At 43.2% G+C, this 19,185-nt stretch overlaps 1 protein-coding gene across 1 annotated transcript in view; it reads left to right on the top strand.

The window, feature by feature from the left end:
- The first annotated feature begins 649 nt into the window (after positions 1-649).
- Positions 650-19,185, top strand: part of LOC129862332 (early endosome antigen 1-like) — a 57,005-nt gene continuing 38,469 nt past the window's right edge. The window contains exons 1-3 of the mRNA XM_055933854.1: positions 650-814; positions 15,287-15,364; positions 15,504-15,616. Of these exons, the coding sequence (XP_055789829.1) occupies positions 791-814; positions 15,287-15,364; positions 15,504-15,616 (215 nt within the window). The 5' untranslated portion in view covers positions 650-790. The remainder of the gene's footprint in view (positions 815-15,286; positions 15,365-15,503; positions 15,617-19,185) is intronic.

Below are 19,185 nucleotides of genomic sequence, written 5' to 3'. Positions count from 1 at the left end.
ATGTTTGCAAACTCCTGCCATTTGCTACATTGGGGTCAGAATTGGGATGGTGTCCAGTGAGGTTCTGGTCTGAGGTGGCACGCAAGATTGTGATACTGGAAGTGTGGGGACACACGAAATGAATGGACTGGTTACTGTAACGACACTAACCGTCATTGAGGCTCCATTTTAAAGTAGTCAATTTTATTCTTCTTTTGTGTTTGAAAAAAAGTGTAAAGCTAATATAGGTGATTTACAGTGCTGGAGTTGTGAACCAAATCTTGTTTCATTTATTCTGGCCACTATGGCGATGATATACTGTATCTTAAAGCCATTTACAAACCATAGCACCCAATTTGAAGAAGAAGACAATACTCTGATTTACATTTACATTACATTTAAGTCATTTAGCAGACGCTCTTATCCAGAGCGACTTACAAATTGGTGCATTCTGATGATTGGCTGATCGCTCCCAACCCAAATAAATCCCCACCCAGTTGAATACTTTAAAATGGTGAAAGCCCTCAACTGCAATGTACTTGCTAAAATGGGTTATATACAAGTTTAGTCCTCCAACTATCTCTATGATGGGGTCCTGTTGCCCTCTGAAATACAGTAAAGTCACCGGCTATCCAACGTTTGAAAACAATTAAATGTCTTGAATGTAGCCCTTACTTCAGACGGAGCTCTGCCCCGCCCCAGAAGCAGTGGGCTTGGTCAGGTGTTCCGAGAACCAACAACGGGCTAAAACTTTTCCCTTGGAACATTAATCGTATTTCATTTTACAGTCAAACATAAATCGATATCGAGCATGCTTAGACGGATACTTCAAATGGTAAGATTCCAGAATCAAAGCGGCAGGCGTACAGTTTATATGATACCAAGTCGCTTTCCTTGTGTTGCACAGGCCTGCGCTCTGTGTCTGTTGTCAGCCAGTCAGGCCGACACAACAAAACGGGCCTAGCTAGCATCAAATGTCCACGTATATAAACTACAGTCAGTTTGAACAGTAGTAGACAGCTAGTGTGTTGGTACCGTGGAGATAAATATATGGTTGGTACAATGTGCTCATGGCTAATGTTAAAATGTAGCTAGCTAGCTAACGTTACGCAAAGTGCCCGGCTAGTAGCTAACGTTACAGCTACCTAGTTGAGCTTTCTGGAGGATGCCCATGGGCATGGCTAGCCAACTTGTTCGCTCAAATTGTAACTTTAGAACAATTACCTATCCAATGACACCACTTAAGTAGACCGGAACTGTGACCTTTTGGTAAACGGTTTGAGGGAGACATCTTCATTTGTCCACTATCTTTGGTTAGCCTTCTCGTTTTAAGTTACCGGTATGCGAGTAGCTAGTTAGCTTGCTAACAAACATGCAAGCAATGAATGGCTTATAACGTTACATGGCAATATCAGGCACTCAAAGGCCAGCTGTTATTGTGTGCTGCTGAATCAAGGCCAAATTATGTGTCATAATACATTGACAGTTTACGTACTCCTTTCTTTCGCCAATTATTTGTCCTGTACATGCTTGCCACCAAAACATGAGATGGTTAGGTACACTGGTGAAATCAAAGCTATTGAGTGTTGTAAAAGTTAGCCCCATCCCAACACTTCCTGTTGCATGATCGCGGTTGCAGTGGTCAGCAGAACAGTCAGGTGTTCGTGAACAGCTCGTTGTTCATGCTAAACCACAGATACACATTCATTCAGTACATATATTTATATTTAGCCTACTTGTTAGTCACCACAACAGTTTTGGCCGGACATTTGCTAAATTCTGTCACCTCCAGCCTTTCACTTTCATTTCACATTAGGTCGATTTTCCCTTTTTCCTATGGAAATGAATAATTCCTCTTGAAACCAGGATAAAAATAATTCAAGCTGGAATATGTACATTTTGGGGTGACTTGACAACATTCTCATAGAAATGTGAGTTCTAGATCTGTCATTATCATTGAAAGCAAGTCTAAGAAGTTGTAGATCTGTTCTATGTGCTTCCCGTTTTAAGTTCAGTTTTTCATATTTTACTTTCGTTTTTGTACACCGGCTTCAAACAAATGAAAATACTATATTTTTGGTTATGGAAAATATATTTCAGATGTTTAGATGGTACAATGATCCTCTACACCAGTGGTTCCCAAACTTTTTATAGTCCTGTATCCCATCAAACATTCAAACAACAGCTGCACCAGAGTCAGCACACTCTCAAATGTAAAAAAAAAAAATCAAATCAAATCAAAGTTTATTTGTCACGTGCACCGAATACAACAGGTGTAGACCTTACAGTGAAATGCTTACTTACAGGCTCTAACCAATGGTGTGGGAAAAAAGGTATGTGTGTGTGTATGTGTGTGTAGGTAAGTAAAGAAATAAAACAACAGTAAAAATACATTTGAAAAAGAGTAGCAAGGCTATATACAGACACCTGTTAGTCAGGCTTATTGAGGTAGTATGTACATGTAGGTATCGTTAAAGTGACTATGCATATATGATGAACAGAGAGTAGCAGAAGCGTAAAAAGAGGGGGTGGCGGGTGGTGGGACACAATGCAGATAGCCCGGTTAGCCAATGTGCGGGAGCACTGGTTGGTCGGGGTATGTACATGAATGTACAGTTAAAGTGACTATGCATATAAGATAAACAGAGAGTAGCAGCAGCGTAAAAGAGGGTTTGGGGGGGTCACATATTGCAAATAGTCCGGGTAACCATTTGGTTACCTGTTCAGGAAGTCTTATGGCTTGGGGATAGAAGCTGTTTAGAAGCCACTTGGACCTAGACTTGGCACTCCGGTACCGCTTGCCATGCGGTAGTAGAGAGAACAGTCTATGACTGGGGTGGCTGGCGTCTTTTACAATTTTTAGGGCCTTCTGACACTGCCTGGTGTAGAGGTCCTGGATGGCAGGCAGCTTTGCCCCAGTGATGTACTGGGCCGTACGCACTACCCTCTGAAGTGCCTTGCGGTCGGAGGCCGAGCAATTGCCGTACCAGGCAGTGATGCAACTGGTCAGGATGCTCTCGATGTTGCAGCTGTAGAACCTTTTGAGGAGCTCAGGACCCATGCCAAATCTTTTTAGTTTCCTGAGGGGGAATAGGCTTTGTCGTGCCCTCTTCATGACTGTCTTGGTGTGTTTGGACCAATCTAGTTTGTTGTTGATGTGGACACCAAGGAATTTGAAGCTCTCAACCTGCTCCACTACAGCCCTGTCGATGAGAATGGGGACGTGCTCGGTGCTCCTTTTCCTGTAGTCGACAATCCTCTCCTTAGTCTTGGTTACGTTGAGGGATAGGTTGTTATTCTGGCACCACCCGGCCAGGTCTCTGACCTCCTCCCTATAGGCTGTCTCGTCGTTGTCGGTAATCAGGCCTACCACTGTTGTGTCATCAGCAAACTTAATGATGGTGTTGGAGTCGTGCCTGGCCATGCAGTTGTGGGTGAACAGGGAGTACAGGAGGGGACTGAGCATGCATCCCTGGGGAGCTCCAGTGTTGAGGATTAGCGTGGCAGATGTGTTGCTACCTACCCTCACCATCTGGGGGCAGTCTGTCAGGAAGTCCAGGATCCAGTTGCAGAGGGAGGTGTTTAGTCCCAGGTTCCTTAGCTTGGTGATGAGCTTTGAGGGTACTATGGTGTTGAACGCTGAGCTGTAGTCAATGAACAGCATTCTCACATAGGTGTTCCTTTTGTCCAGGTGGGAAAGGGCAGTGTGGAGTGCAATAGAGATTGCATAATCTGTGGATCTGTTTGGGCGGTATGCTAATTGGAGTGGGTCTAGGGTTTCTGGGATAATGGTGTTGATGTTAGCCATTACCAGGTGTTCCTTTTGTCCAGGTGGGAAAGGGCAGTGTGGAGTGCAATAGAGATTGCATAATCTGTGGATCTGTTTGGGCGGTATGCAAATTGGAGTGGGTCTAGGGTTTCTGGGATAATGGTGTTGATGTTAGCCATTACCAGCCTTTCAAAGAACTTCATGGCTACGGACGTGAGTGCTACGGGTCTGTAGTCATTTAGGCAGGTTGCCTTTGTGTTCTTGGGCACAGGGACTATGGTGGTCTGCTTGAAGCATGTTGGTATTGCAGACTCAATCAGGGACATGTTGAAAATGTCAGTGAAGACACCTGCCAGTTGGTCAGCACATGCCCGGAGCACACGTCCTGGTAATCCGTCTGGCCTCGCAGCCTTGTGTATGTTGACCTGTTTAAAGGTCTTACTCACGTTGGCTACGGAGAGCGTGATCACACAGTCGTACGGAACAGCTGATGCTCTCATGCATGCCTCCGTGTTGCTTGCCTCGAAGCGAACATAGAAGTGATTTAGCTCGTCTGGTAGGCTCGTGTCACTGGGTAGCTCGTGGCTGTGCTTCCCTTTGTAGTCTGTAATAGTTTGCAAGCCCTGCCACATCCGACGAGCGTCGGAGCCGGTGTAGTATGATTCAATCTTTGCCCTTTATTGATGCTTTGCCTGTTTGATGGTTCGTCGCAGGGCAAAGCAGGATTTCTTGTAAGCTTCCGGGTTAGAGTCCCACACCTTGAAAGCGGCAGCTCTACCCTTTAGCTCAGTGCGAATGTTGCCTGTAATCCATGGCTTCTGGTTGGGGTATGTACGTACAGTCACTGTGGGGACGATGTCCCCAATGCACGTATTGATAAAGCCAGTGACTGATGTGTATTCCTCAATGTCATCGGAAGAATCCTGGAACATGTTCCAGTCTGTGATAGAAAAACAGTCCTGTAGTTTAGCATCTGCTTCAGCTGACCATTTTTTTATAGACCAAGTCACTGGTGCTTCCTGCTTTAATTTTTGCTTGTAAGCAGGAATCAGGAGGACAGAGTTGTGGTCGGATTTACCAAATGGAGGGCGAGGGAGAGCTTTGTACACGTTTCTGTGTGGAGTACAGGTGATCTAGAATTTTTTTCCCTCTGCTTGCACATGTACCATGTTGATAGAGATTTGGTAGAACTGATTTAAGTTTCCCTGCATTAAATTCTCCGGCCACTAGGAGCGCCGCCTCTGGGTGAGTGGATTCCTGTTTGCTTATTTCCTTCTCCAGCTGACTGAGTGCGGTCTTAGTGCCAGCATCTGTCTGTGGTGGTAACTAAACAGCCACGAAAGGTATAGCTGAGAACTCTCTAGGCAAGTAGTGTGACCTGCAATTTATCACTATACTCTACTTCAGGCGAGCAAAATCTAGAGACTTCCTTAGATTTCGTGCACCAGCTGTTGTTTACCAATATGCACAGCCCCCCGTCTTACCGGAGAGTGCTGTTCTATCCTGCCGGTACAGCGTATATCCCGCTAGCTGAATATCCATGTCATTCAGCCACGATTCCGTAAAGCATAGGATATTACCGTTTTTGATGTTCCGTTGGTAGGATATTCGTGATCGTACCTCGTCTAGTTTATTGTCCAATGGTTGCACGTTGGCGAGTAATATATATATATATATGTTTTTTTTTTCTTATTTTTTTCCCAATTTTCTCCCCAATTTTCGTGGTATCCAATCGCTAGTAATTACTACCTTGTCTCATCGCTACAACTCCCGTACGGGCTCGGGAGAGACGAAGGTCGAAAGCCATGCGTCCTCCGAAGCACAACCCAACCAGCCGTACTGCTTCTTAACACAGCGCGCCTCCAACCCGGAAGCCAGCCGCACCAATGTGTCGGAGGAAACACCGTGTACCTGGCCCCCTTGGCTGGCGCGCACTGCGCCCGGCCCGCCACAGGAGTCGCTGGAGCGCGATGAGACAAGGATATCCCTACCGGCCAAACCCTCCCTACCCCGGACGACGCTATGCCAATTGTGCGTCGCCCCACGGACCTCCCGGTAGCGGCCGGCTGCGACAGAGCCTGGGCGCGAACCCAGAGATTCTGGTGGCGCAGTGGTCTAGGGCACTGCATCGCAGTGCTAACTGCGCCACCCGGGAGGCACGGCGAGTAGTATTGACGGTAACGGCAGCTTCCCAGTTGCTTTTTGCGGGTCCGGTCGAGGCATCCGGCTCTTCGTCCTCTGCGGCGCTTCCTTTTGCGAATAATTGGGATGTCTGCCCTGTGGGGTGTTTGGAGAATATCGTGTGAGTCCTGCTTGTTGTTGTTGTTGAAGAAATCTTTGTCTAATCTGAGGTGAGTGATCTCTTTCCTGATATCCAGAAGCTCTTTTCTTCCGTAAGATACGGTTGCAGAAACATTATGTACAAAATAATAAAAAAAATATTGCAAAAAACACCACATAATAGCACAATTGGTTAGGAGACCGTAAAACCTGCGGCCATCTCCTCCGGCGCCATGTTTTGCTATCATTGTAAGCCAACGGCGGCCATCATTGTAAGCCTGCCACACACACTATACAATACATTTATTGAACATAAGAATGCGTGCGTTTTTGTCACAACCTGGCTCGTGGGAAGTGACAAAGAGCGCTTATAGGACCAGGGCACAAATAATAATACAATAATCAATAATTTGCTCTTTATTTAGCCATCTTACATATAAAACCTTATTTGTTCATCAAAAATGGTGAATTACTCACCACAGGTTAATGAGAAGGGTGTGCTTGAAAGGATGCACATAACTCTGCAATGTTGGGTTGTATTGGAGAGTCTGTCTTAAATCCTTTTACACACACACAGTCTGTGCCTGTATTTAGTTTTTTATGCTAGTGAAGGCCGAGAATCCACTCTCACATCGGTACATGGTTGCAAATGGCATCAGTGTCTTAACAGTGCAATTTGCCAAGGGAGGATACTCAGAGCAGCCCAATCCAGAAATCTGTCAGTGGCTTCTGATTAAATTCAATCTTCTCAGAACCGCTTGTTGTAATTTCGATGAGGCTCTCTTGTTCAGATATCGGTAAGTGGACTGGAGGCAGGGCATGACAGGGATAACGAATCTAGTTGTTTTTGTCGTGCATTTTCGGGAAAGTACCTGCGTAATTGCCACCCAGCTCACTCAGGTGCTGCGCTATATCACATTTGACATTGTCTGTAAGCTTCAGTTCATTTGCACACAAATCATACAATGATGGAAAGACCTGTGTGTTGTCCTTGCTAATGCAGACAGAAAAGAGCTCCAACTTCTTAATTATAGCCTCAATTTTGTCCCGCACATTGAATATAGTTGCGGAGAGTCCCTGTAATCCTAGATTCAGATCATTCAGGAGAGAAAAAACATCACCCAGATAGGCCAGTCGTGTGAGAAACTCGTCATCATGCAAGTAGTCAGTAAAGAAAATTTTAAGCTCGTCTCCCAATTTAAAAAAAACTTGTCAATACTTTTAATCTTGATAACCAGCGCACTTCTGTATGTTGTAAAAGCGTTACATGGTCGCTGCCCATATCATTGCATAATGCAGAAAATACACTTGAGTTCAGGGGCCTTTCTTTAACAAAGTTAATCATTTTCATGCTTCTAGCCCCTTCTTATTAATGGTATCTGTTGCTTTTATACATGTTTTACTACTCGAAAGTCGTCTTTATTCTTGCAAAAAAAAAAAAAAAAAGTTTTGTTTCTAAATGTTTACGCAAGAGCGAAGGTTTCCCGTAAGAGTAACTGTTAATGTGATTGGATGTTAATTATTTGACTAAGCTGCCTGTTTTATTTTTTATTTCACCTTTATTTAACCAGGTAGGCTAGTTGAGAACAAGTTCTCATTTACAACTGCGACCTGGCCAAGAATAAAGCAAAGCAGTTTGACACATACAACAACACAGACTTACACATGGAATAAACAAACATACAGTCAATAATACAGTAGAAAAAAAACCTATATACATTGTGTGCAAATGAGGTAAGATAAGGGAGGTAAGGCAATAAATAGGCTTGGTGGCGAAGTAATTACAATATACCAATTAAACACTGGAGTGATTGATGTGCAGAAGGTAAATGTGCAAGTAGGGATACTGGGGTGCAAAGAAGTAAGATAAATAAATACAGTATGGGGATGAGGTAGTTGGATGGGATATATTACAGATGGGCTATGTACAGGTGCAGTGATCTGTGAGCTGCTCTGACATTTGGTGCTTAAAGCTAGTGAGGGAGATATGAGTCTCCAGCTTCATTGTTTTTTGCAGTTCATTCCAGTCATTGGCAGCAGAGAACTGGAAGGAAAGGCGGCCGAAGGAGGAATTGGCTTTGGGGGTGACTAGTGAGATATACCTGCTGGAGAATGTGCAATGGGTGGGTGCTGCTATGGTGACCAGTGAGCTGAGATAAGGCGGGGCTTTACCGAGCAGAGACTTGTAGATGACCTGGAGCCAGTGGGTTTGGTGACGAGTATGAAGCGAGGGCCAGCCAACGAGAGCGTACAGGTCGCAATGGTGGGTAGTATATGAGGCTTTGGTGACAAAACGGATGGCACTGTGATAGACTGCATCCAATTTGTTGAGTAGAGTGTTGGAGGCTATTTTGTAAATGACATCGTCGAGGATCGGTAGGGTGGTCAGTTTTACGAGGGTATCTTTGGCAGCATGAGTGAAGGAGACTTTGTTGCGAAATAGGAAGCCGATTCTAGATTTAATTTTGGATTGGAGATGCTTAATGTGAGTCTGGAAGGAGAGTTTCAGTCTAACCAGACACCTAGGTATTTGTAGTTGTCCACGTATTCTAAGTCAGAACCGTCCAGAGTAGTGATGCTGGACGGGCGGGCAGGTGCGGGCAGCGATCGGTTGAAGAGCATGCATTTAGTTTTACTTGCATTTAAGAGCAGTTGGAGGCAACAGAAGGAGAGTTGTATGCCATTGAAGCTCATCTGGAGGTTAGTTTGTCCGAAGAAGGGCCAGAAGTGTACAGAATGGTGTTGTCTGCGTAGAGGTGGATCAGAGAATCACCAGCAGCAAGAGCGACATCATTGATGTATACAGAGAAGCGAGTCGGCCCGAGAATTGAACCCTGTGGCACCCCCATAGAGACTGCCAGAGGTCCAGACAACAGGCCCTCCGATTTGACACACTGAACTCTATCTGAGAAGTAGTTGGTGAACCAGGCGAGGCAGTCATTTGAGAAAGAAAGGCTATTGAGTCTGTTGATAAGAATATGGTGATTGACAGAGTCGAAAGCCTTGGCCACGTCGATGAATACGGCTGCACAGTAATGTCTCTTATCGATGGCGGTTATGATATTGTTTAGGACCTTGAGCGTGGCTGAGGTGCACCCATGACCAGCTCTGAAACCAGATTGTATAGCGGCGAAGGTATGGTGGGATTTGAAATGGTTATTAATCTGTTTGTTAACTTGGCTTTTGAAGACCTTAGAAAGGCAGGGTAGGATAGATACAGGTCTGTAGCAGTTTGGGTCTAGTGTCACCACCTTTTGAAGAGGGGGATGATCGCTGCAGCTTTCCAATCTTTGGTAATCTCAGACGATACGAGAGGGAGGTTGAACAGGTTAGTAATAGGGGTTGCAACAATTTTGACAGATCATTTTAGAAAGAGAGGGTCCATATTGTCTAGCCCGGCTGATTTGTAGGGGTCCAGATTTTGCAGCTCTTTCAGAACATCAGCCATCTGGATTTGGGGGAAGGAGAAACGGGGGAGGCTTGGGCGAGTTGCTGTGGGGGGTGCTGGGCAGTTGACCGGGGTAGGAGTAGCCAGGTGGAAAGCATGGTCAGCCGTAGAAAAATGCTTATTGAAATTCTCAATTATCGTGGATTTATCGGTGGTGACAGTGTTTCCTAGCCTCAGTGCAGTGGGCAGCTGGGAGGAGGTGCTCTTATTCTCCATGTACTTTACTGTGTCCCAGAACTTTTTTGATTTTGTGCTACAGGATGCACATTTCTGTTTGAAAAAGCTAGCCTTAGCTTTCCTAACTTCCCTGAAAAGTTGCATATCACGGGGGCTATTCGATGCTAATGCAGTACGCCACAGGGTGTTTTTGTGCTGGTCGAGGGCAGTCAGGTCTGGAGTGAACCAAGAGCTATATCTGTTCCTGGTTCTACATTTTTTGAATGGAGCATGCTTATTTAAGATGGTGAGGAAGGCACTTTTAAAGAATATTCATGCATCCTCTACTGACGGGATGAGGTCAGTATCATTCCAGGATACCCCGGCCAGGTTGATTAGAAAGGCCTGCTCGCTGAAATGTTTTAGGGAGCGTTTGACCGCAGACCTATTACGGATGCAGGCAATGAGGCAGTGATCGCTGAGATCTTGGTTGAAAACAGGAGAGGTGTATTTGAGGGCAGGTTGGTTAGAAGTATTTGACATTGTGTTGTTATTTCGCTGAACACTAGATTTGTTAATGTTATTTTTGGCAGTGAAACGAGGCTACTCAGGCGAGAGAAAAAACTCACCCAAATGTATAGCCCCGTTGGAAAATATAAATGCACTGTTTGAAAATGTGAAGGTATATGTATATATATATATATAATATATACTGCTCAAAAAAATAAAGGGAACACTTAAACAACACAATGTAACTCCAAGTCAATCACACTTCTGTGAAATCAAACTGTCCACTTAGGAAGCAACACTGATTGACAATAAATTTCACATGCTGTTGTGCAAATGGAATAGACAAAAGGTGGAAATTATAAGCAATTAGCAAGACACCCCCCAAAACAGGAGTGATTCTGCAGGTGGTGACCACAGACCACTTCTCAGTTCCTATGCTTCCTGGCTGATGTTTTGGTCACTTTTGAATACTGGCGGTGCTCTCACTCTAGTGGTAGCTTGAGACGGAGTCTACAACCCACACAAGTGGCTCAGGTAGTGCAGTTCATCCAGGATGGCACATCAATGCGAACTGTGGCAAAAAGGTTTGCTGTGTCTGTCAGCGTAGTGTCCAGAGCATGCAGGCGCTACCAGGAGACAGGCCAGTACATCAGGAGACGTGGAGGAGGCCGTAGGAGGGCAACAACCCAGCAGCAGGACCGCTACCTCCGCCTTTGTGGAAGGAGGTGCACTGCCAGTGCCCTGCAAAATGACCTCCAGCAGGCCACAAATGTGCATGTGTCAGCATATGGTCTCACAAGGGGTCTGAGGATCTCATCTCGGTACCTAATGGCAGTCAGGCTACCTCTGGCGAGCACATGGAGGGCTGTGCGGCCCCACAAAGAAATGCCACCCCACACCATGACTGACCCATCGCCAAACCGGTCATGCTGGAGGATGTTGCAGGCAGCAGAACGTTCTCCACGGCGTCTCCAGACTCTGTCACGTCTGTCACATGTGCTCATGTGCTCAGTGTGAACCTGCTTTCATCTGTGAAGAGCACAGGGCGCCAGTGGCGAATTTGCCAATCTTGGTGTTCTCTGGCAAATGCCAAACGTCCTGCACGGTGTTGGGCTGTAAGCACAACCCCCAACTGTGGACGTCGGGCCCTCATACCACCCTCATTGAGTCTGTTTCTGACCGTTTGAGCAGACACATGCACATTTGTGGCCTGCTGGAGGTCATTTTGCAGGGCGCTGGCAGTGCATCTCCTTGCACAAAGGCGGAGGTAGCGGTCCTGCTGCTGGGTTGTTGCCCTCCTACGGCCTCCTCCACGTCTCCTGATGTACTGGCCTGTCTCCTGGTAGCGCCTGCATGCTCTGGACACTACGCTGACAGACACAGCAAACCTTTTTGCCACAGTTCGCATTAATGTGCCATCCTGGATGAACTGCACTACCTGAGCCACTTGTGTGGATTGTAGACTCCGTCTCATGCTACCACTAGAGTGAGAGCACCGCCAGCATTCAAAAGTGACCAAAACATCAGCCAGGAAGCATAGGAACTGAGAAGTGGTCTGTGGTCACCACCTGCAGAATCACTCCTGTTTTGGGGGGTGTCTTGCTAATTGCCTATAATTTCCACCTTTTGTCTATTCCATTTGCACAACAGCATGTGAAATTTATTGTCAATCAGTGTTGCTTCCTAAGTGGACAGTTTGATTTCACAGAAGTGTGATTGACTTGGAGTTACATTGTGTTATTTAGTGTTCCCTTTTTATTTTTTTGAGCAGTGTATATATATATATATTTGGTGTACCCCCGCCGGCATTGCGCGTCTGCTCTACACTATACTTGCTTGTTTTATCTCACAAACTGAAATTAGGCAAACTACTAAAATATTAGCAACCAGGAAATCGTGGAGCGATTTTGGCATAGTGCATTTTAATACCATGATTTTCAGGAAATGGATGTAGTCCATACAATGTTCCTTTGGAGGAAGGATTGTTGACATATATTTTACATTTATATCTAAAAGTATAATTGAGAAATAATTCATATAAAATTGCATATTATATACATGCCATTTTTGCCTTACCCAGGCCTCCTTTAACCTGAAGGATGAGGGTGCCGCTAGCGGCACTCCCCCCCCACCCCCACTGAAAAGGCAGAGCCGCGAAATTCAAAAAAAATATTTTTTAAAAATATTTAACTTTCACACATTAAAGTCCAATACAGCTAATGAAAGACACAGATCTTGTGAATCCAGCCAACATGTCCGATTTTTAAAATGTTTTACAGGGAAGACACAATATGTAAAGATGTAAATCTATTAGCTAAAAACACATTAGCATAATCCACCATCTTTCTTTGTCCACCAACAACAGTAGCTATCACTAATTCGGCTAAACTAAGATATTTATAGCCCCTAACCAAGAAAAAAACTCATCAGATGACAGTCTGATAACATATTTATGGTATGGGATAGGTTTTGTTAGAAAAATGTGCATATTTCAGGTAGATGGCATAGGTTACAATTGCACCCACCGTCACAAATGGACTAGAATAACTACATAGAGCAACGTGTTTACCTACTTACTAATCATCAAACATTTCGTAAAAATACACAGCATACACTAATCGAAAGACACAGATCCTGTGAATACAGACAATATTTCAGATTTTCTAAGTGTCTTACAGCGAAAACACAATAAATCGTTATATTAGCATAGCACATGTGCAAACATTACCCCAGCATTAATTCTAGCCAAAGTGAGCGATAACGTAAACATCGCCAAAATATATTATTTTTTTCACTAACCTTCTCAGAATTCTTCAGATGACACCCCTGTAACATCACATTACAACATGCATATACAGTTTGTTCGAAAATGTGCATATTTAGCCACCAAAATCATGGTTAGACAATGGGGAAAGTAGCCCAGCTGGTGAGAAAATGTCCGTGCGCCATATTAGACAGTGATCTACTCGTATACATAAATACTCATAAACGTGACTAAAAAATATAGGGTGGACAGCGATTGATAGACAATTTAATTCTTAATACAATCGCGGAATTACATTTTTAAAATTATCCTTACTTTTCAATACAGTTTGCGCCAAGCGAAGCTACGTCAAAAAACATGGCGTCCTAAGCTACGTCAAAAAACATGGCGTCCTAAGCCACTAACATTTTTCGACAGAAACACGATTTATCATAATAAAAATGTCCTACTTTGAGCTGTTCTTCCGTCAGTATCTTGGGCAAAGGATCCTTTCTTGGGTCTAATCGTCTTTTGGTGGAAAGCTGTCCTCTTGCCATGTGGAAATGCCAACTGCGTTCAGCATGAACTGGAAGCGTGCCCAGCGATTCACAGCGTTTCAGAAATAAATGTCCCAAAATCGCACTAAACGGATATAAATTGCTATAAAACGCTTTAAATTAACTACCTTATGATGTTTTTAACTCCTATAACGAGTCTTAACATGACCGGAGAAAGATTACTCCCAACACTAATGCTTGGAACAGGTGCGGGTCGGTGTCCTCCAGGCGCATGACGCAGCTCCAAAAGAGTGACTAGCTACAGGGTTTTTTAATTTATAGTGCCTGTGAACGCGCAATCGACCCCATTCAAATCGTCATCACGTAAAGGCATCCAGGGGAAGACATAAGCAGTGTCCGTATACTCATAGGAATAACATTGGCTTTAAAACTGACTCCAGAACAGTGGCCAAAATTTCTGAAATCTGACTCCATGTCAGGGAAATTGCTGTAGAATGGGTTCTGTTCCACTTAGAGACAAAATTTCAACTCCTATAGAAACTATAGACTGTTTTCTATCCAATAATAATAATAATATGCATATTGTACGATCAAGAATTTTGTAGGAAGCCGTTTCAAAAATTACACGATTACCATAAATAGTGACAACAGCGCCCCCAGCCTCAACAGGTTAAGACTCCATAATGTTTAATCTGTGCCACAAAAAAATTGGTGTCATAAGAAGCTCTACCACTTGCTCTGAAATATGAGTAGTATTTTGTTTTCAATAACAATTGTCTTATATTTTTCAATATTCATAAATGAACATATAAACATGAATATTGAAAATATACTATTTCCGATTTGGCAAATGTTTCTATATATTGTTGAACTAAATATACTCTACGAGGGTATCAAAGTTCCAGTGGGATCTCTGCTTCTTTTAAAGTTATGGCCCATTTTAAACTGAAAAATTGGTATAGTAGGCAATGTAGCCTAATCAGTCACAGCTCTCCCATTTACTTGTCATTGCATATCCTTCAAATCACCAGCAGATGGTGACCATTTTGAAAACAATTTTACATTCACTCTATTCATTCTTACAAATTGGATCGTAACTCTAAGAGTAGCAGATATCCCACTGGAACTTTGATATTCCTGTAGAGTATATTATGTCCAATAATTCGGTCACAGACTCTGCAGTGGCATTATAGAGCTGCAGGGGATAGCACAAACCCACCCACCATAGCTAACCTAAATGCATATTTATTCAATATTATCAACAACAAAACAAACAAAAAAATCCCAAAATTCCATACATAGTTGAAGATTACACTGCTTTGTTCTTTTGGCTAATCATCCTCATGTGAACTGAGTAACTTCTCTACACTCAATGTTGACAATTAGTCAGTCAGACAGTAAGAAAGTAGGCCTAGCCTACTGCTTCGAGTTGTGCTTTTGGTCTCCTTAGATCTAGACTATTACGAGTAGTTTAACCTCATCAAACAGAGTGATTCATTCATCTTTGTGTGTGAGGAGTAGCACTCCTGTTAAGCGGCGTTCTGTTTCAGCCCTCTGTGTCCTGAGGTGACACTAGTGGAAGGTCCAAGTGCAGGTAAAGCTTAGCTCTGTCGCTCTCTCTCTCTCTGACTCAGACACACTCCCTTGTGATGCAGCCCCACATAAATTCATTTAACAGTTGAAAAACGGAAGTCTCTCAGCCAGTTATGGGCGCGGTGTCAAAAATGTGTCTCACGGAACTGTTCTTCAATACCCATTACATGCCAACGCTACTTGTTTGGGTAGATTTCAGCGAATGGATGGCTTAACAGGATGTCCACTGCTGTGACTCGTTTTAATTTGACTATGTCACCTCCCTCCTTTGTCTTCTCTCCCTCCCACAGACTCCTGGGAAAGGAGGCTCCCAGAACTCTGAGTCAGACCAGCCCAGTGCAGACCTCAACAATGACCAGACCTCTGAGGTATCACGTGTCTCTTACTTGTGTAACTCACCTGATGGACCATATTGCCTACTGTACCACTGAACGTTTTAGTTGTGGGGCCATGATCCCTATCCTGTATTCTGTAGTCTGATCATGTCTAGCCTATGTTTGTGTGCAGGGATTCATCTGTCCCCAGTGCATGAAGTCCCACAACTCTGCAGAGGAGCTGTTTAAGCACTATGAACTGTACCACGATTCAGGAGACCAGCCCTCCCACATGGGCCCTGGCCGGTAAGACCACTGTCTTCTTCCTGGCTTTACTGCACACTATAAGGATACTTAGTTGTCCTGGCCTCTTGGTATTTTTGGTATTTATTAGGATCCGCATTAGCCGCTGCAAAAGCATCAAATCAAAACAAACTATTTGTCACATGCGCCGAGTACTTACTTACAAGCCCTTAACCAACATTGCAGTTCAATAAAGATAATTAATAAAAAAATAACACAATAAAATAACAATGTCGAGGCTTTATACAGGGGGTACCGGTACCGAGTCAATATGAGGGGGTACAGGTTAGTCGTGGTAATTTGTTAATGTAGGTAGGGGTAAAGTGACTATGCATAGATAATAAACAGCGAGTTGCAGCAGTGTAAAAAACAATTGGGGGGTGTGGGGTCAATGTAAAATAACCCGGGTGGCCATTTGATTTTTTGTTCAGCGGTCTAATGGCTTAGGGGTAGAAGCTGTTCAGAAGCCTTTTGGTCCTAGTCTTGGCACTCCGGTACCACTTGCTGTGCGGTAGCAGAGAGAACAGTCTATGACTTGGGTGATTGGAGTCTTTGACAATTTTTTTAAATCTTTCCTCTGACACCACCTAGTATATAGGTCCTGGATGGCAGGAAGCTTGGCACCATTGATGTACTGGGCCATATGCACTACCCTCTGTAGCGCCTTATGGTCAGATGCTGAGCAGTAGCCATACCAGGCGGTGATGCAATTTGGCAAGACATTTCACAAATAGCACATTTCAAACTGCCGGCAAATTTACCTTTCAGTTGCACTAAATGTATAACAAAAAGGCAGAATATGCGCTGTTTAGACTTAGAACCAGGTTTTATAAGGGAAGAGAGAAGATAGGCAGGCTACTAGCAAGACAACTAAAAATGCATAACACTTCTAATGTAATTCCAGCAATTAAGAAGGGCAGTAAGATGGTGACAAAGTGTGTTTCAACATTTTTATGAAGATTTATATACATCCTCCTTTTCAGCGAGCCCCATAGATATGGATACTTTTTTTGTCTGGTATATAATTACCTAGATTATCAGATAGCCAGGTAGAGGACCTGGACCGTACTATAACAGAAGAGGAGGTTATAGACACATCTTACTGTATCTATGAAAGCAGGGAAACCACCTGGTCTGAATGGAATTCCTGTAGAATACTACAAAAAGTATATTGACATTCTTGTACCTGTATTGACAGTGGTTTACCAGGAGGCATTTAAAAATGGCTCCCTTCCAGACACCCTTAATGAGGCTTTGATATCACTGATTCCTAAGAAGAATAGAGATACTACCGAACCTGGGAATTTTAGAGCTATCAGCCTCCTTAATGTGGATTGTAAGATCATTACTAAGACCCTTGCAATATGCTTAGAGAAGGCACTACCTAATATTATACATAGTGACCAAGTAGGATTTATTAAGAACAGGACCTGAACTGATAATATGAGGAAGCTCTAACATCTCATGTGGTTAAACCGCTCAAATATAGTTCCTACCACTGCTCTCTTGAGATGCTGAGAAAGTATTTGATAGGGTATAGTGGGCTCTTCTCTTTTCTCTCCCTGGTTTTGGACCTGACTTTTGTAAATGTATAGGAATCCTCTATTCCAATCTTAAAGCAACAGTATTTACGAATGGAATTATGTCTCCTTTTTTTTTCTTTCTAGAGGCACAAGGCAGGGTTGCTCGCTCTCCCCTCCTGTTTACCATAGTTTTAGAGCCTTTTGCGACAATGATAAGAACAGATCCATAAATTAGGGGTGTGCATGGAGGCAAATGACACAAGCTGCTTATGTATGCAGATTATATTTTACTGCTGGTCTCTGATCCTGATTGCTTAATTGTATTGAATCATATTCTAGTATGTCGGGCTACAAAATGTATTGGAGTAAGTCGGAAGCAATGCCATATGTTACTCTGGAACCTAACCCTATTTAATTTCAAATGGGTTCCTAATGGGAGGAAATATTTGGGTATTAAGTTGAGCTCAAATTTGGAGGAAGTGATGGGACTAAATTCTGAGCCACTACTAGTCAAGATTAAGACCAATTTAGAAAAATTTGAAAATATTAAACTTTCTTTATGGGGAAAGATCAATGTTATTAAAATGGTTGTGGTCCCAATATTTTAATTATATGTCTTCAATGTTACCTTTGAATATTCTCGACTTGTATTTTAAACAATATGACAAATTAACTAAATACTTTTTGTGGGATAGGGGAAAAAATTGATTCATATGAAGATTGTGTGCTCAACAAGGGATGTAGGAGGCTTCGCTTTACCAGATGTTAAATTGTACAATTTATCATTTGAAATGGCTAAATTGGCGAATCGTTTGGGCAAAAGGGATGCTGGCTTGGATTGGATAACAATAGAATGGGAACTAAGTTATCCTTTCACCCCTGTTGATACTCTGTCACAGTCTTATAGGGGAGAGGTCTGTTGAAACTCGCAACCCAATTTTGTTACACTCAAAAGAGATGTGGAGAACAGTACACAACGTATGCAGAATCTAAAACAAGGATACTAGTCATTGTTACACAATCCTAGGCTACAGCTAGGAAAGAAGTCTCTGTACTGGAAACAGTGGCTAATGAAAGGAATTCAAACTATAGGTGATCTGTACAATGAAGATCTATTAATGTCATACTCAGATTTGGTACAAAAATTTGTGGGAGACAGGATATTTCTGGAAATATTTACAATTGAGAGAATTGTATAACCGACTAAAAACTAAATCCTGGAAATAACCCAATAGCTGAGTATTTGGAATTACCCGAACATAAAGCAGCAAATTTTTTACTCAATATTTATCATCTGCAGAGTAAAGACTGTAAAAACCTCAGAACAATATGGCAAATTGACCTTAAGTGTGAAATTGAGGATGACACCTGGTTGAAGAGCTTGTCCAGCTCAGGGAGGAAAAAAGGGAAGCCAGGGGGTAACTTAGGTTTTATTGGAACCCAACAAAGTTTCATAAGAAGACCAAATATTCTGTGTTGGAAATGCCAAAAAGACACAGGGACATTTTTACACGCAATATGGGAATGTACATTAGTGCTACCTTTCTGGAAGGATGTTTTGAAATATCTGGAGGATTGGTTGGGTTTAACAATTCCAGTTTCACAGAGAATATGTATCTTGGGCGATAGAACAGAGTTACCTCATGTAACAAATGAGGAATTTGCACTGATCACTGTTGGTATCGTTACAGCAGCTCCTACTCTGAAACAGTGGATATAATCAATGTTGGAGGTAGAATCTTATGAACAAATGCTTGCTAAGCTACCTGGGGCGGCAGGTAGCCTAGTGGTTAGAGCGTTGGGCCACTAACCGAAAGGTTGCCGGATCAAATCCCCGAGCTGACAAGGTAAAAATCTGGCGTTCTGCCCCTGAACAAGGTAGGTAGCCCAGCAAGCATTTGTTCATAAGATTCTACCTCCAACATTGATTATATCCACTGTTTCAGAGTAGGAGCTGCTGTAACGATACCAACAGTGATCAGTGCAAATTCCTCATTTGTTACATGATTTGATTTATTTTTTTAGAAATGACAATTCTATAAGCTTTTT

This window comes from Salvelinus fontinalis, chromosome 9, assembly GCF_029448725.1.
Source record: "Salvelinus fontinalis isolate EN_2023a chromosome 9, ASM2944872v1, whole genome shotgun sequence".
NCBI lineage: Eukaryota > Metazoa > Chordata > Actinopteri > Salmoniformes > Salmonidae > Salvelinus > Salvelinus fontinalis.
This window is presented reverse-complemented; position numbering and strand designations above follow the sequence as displayed.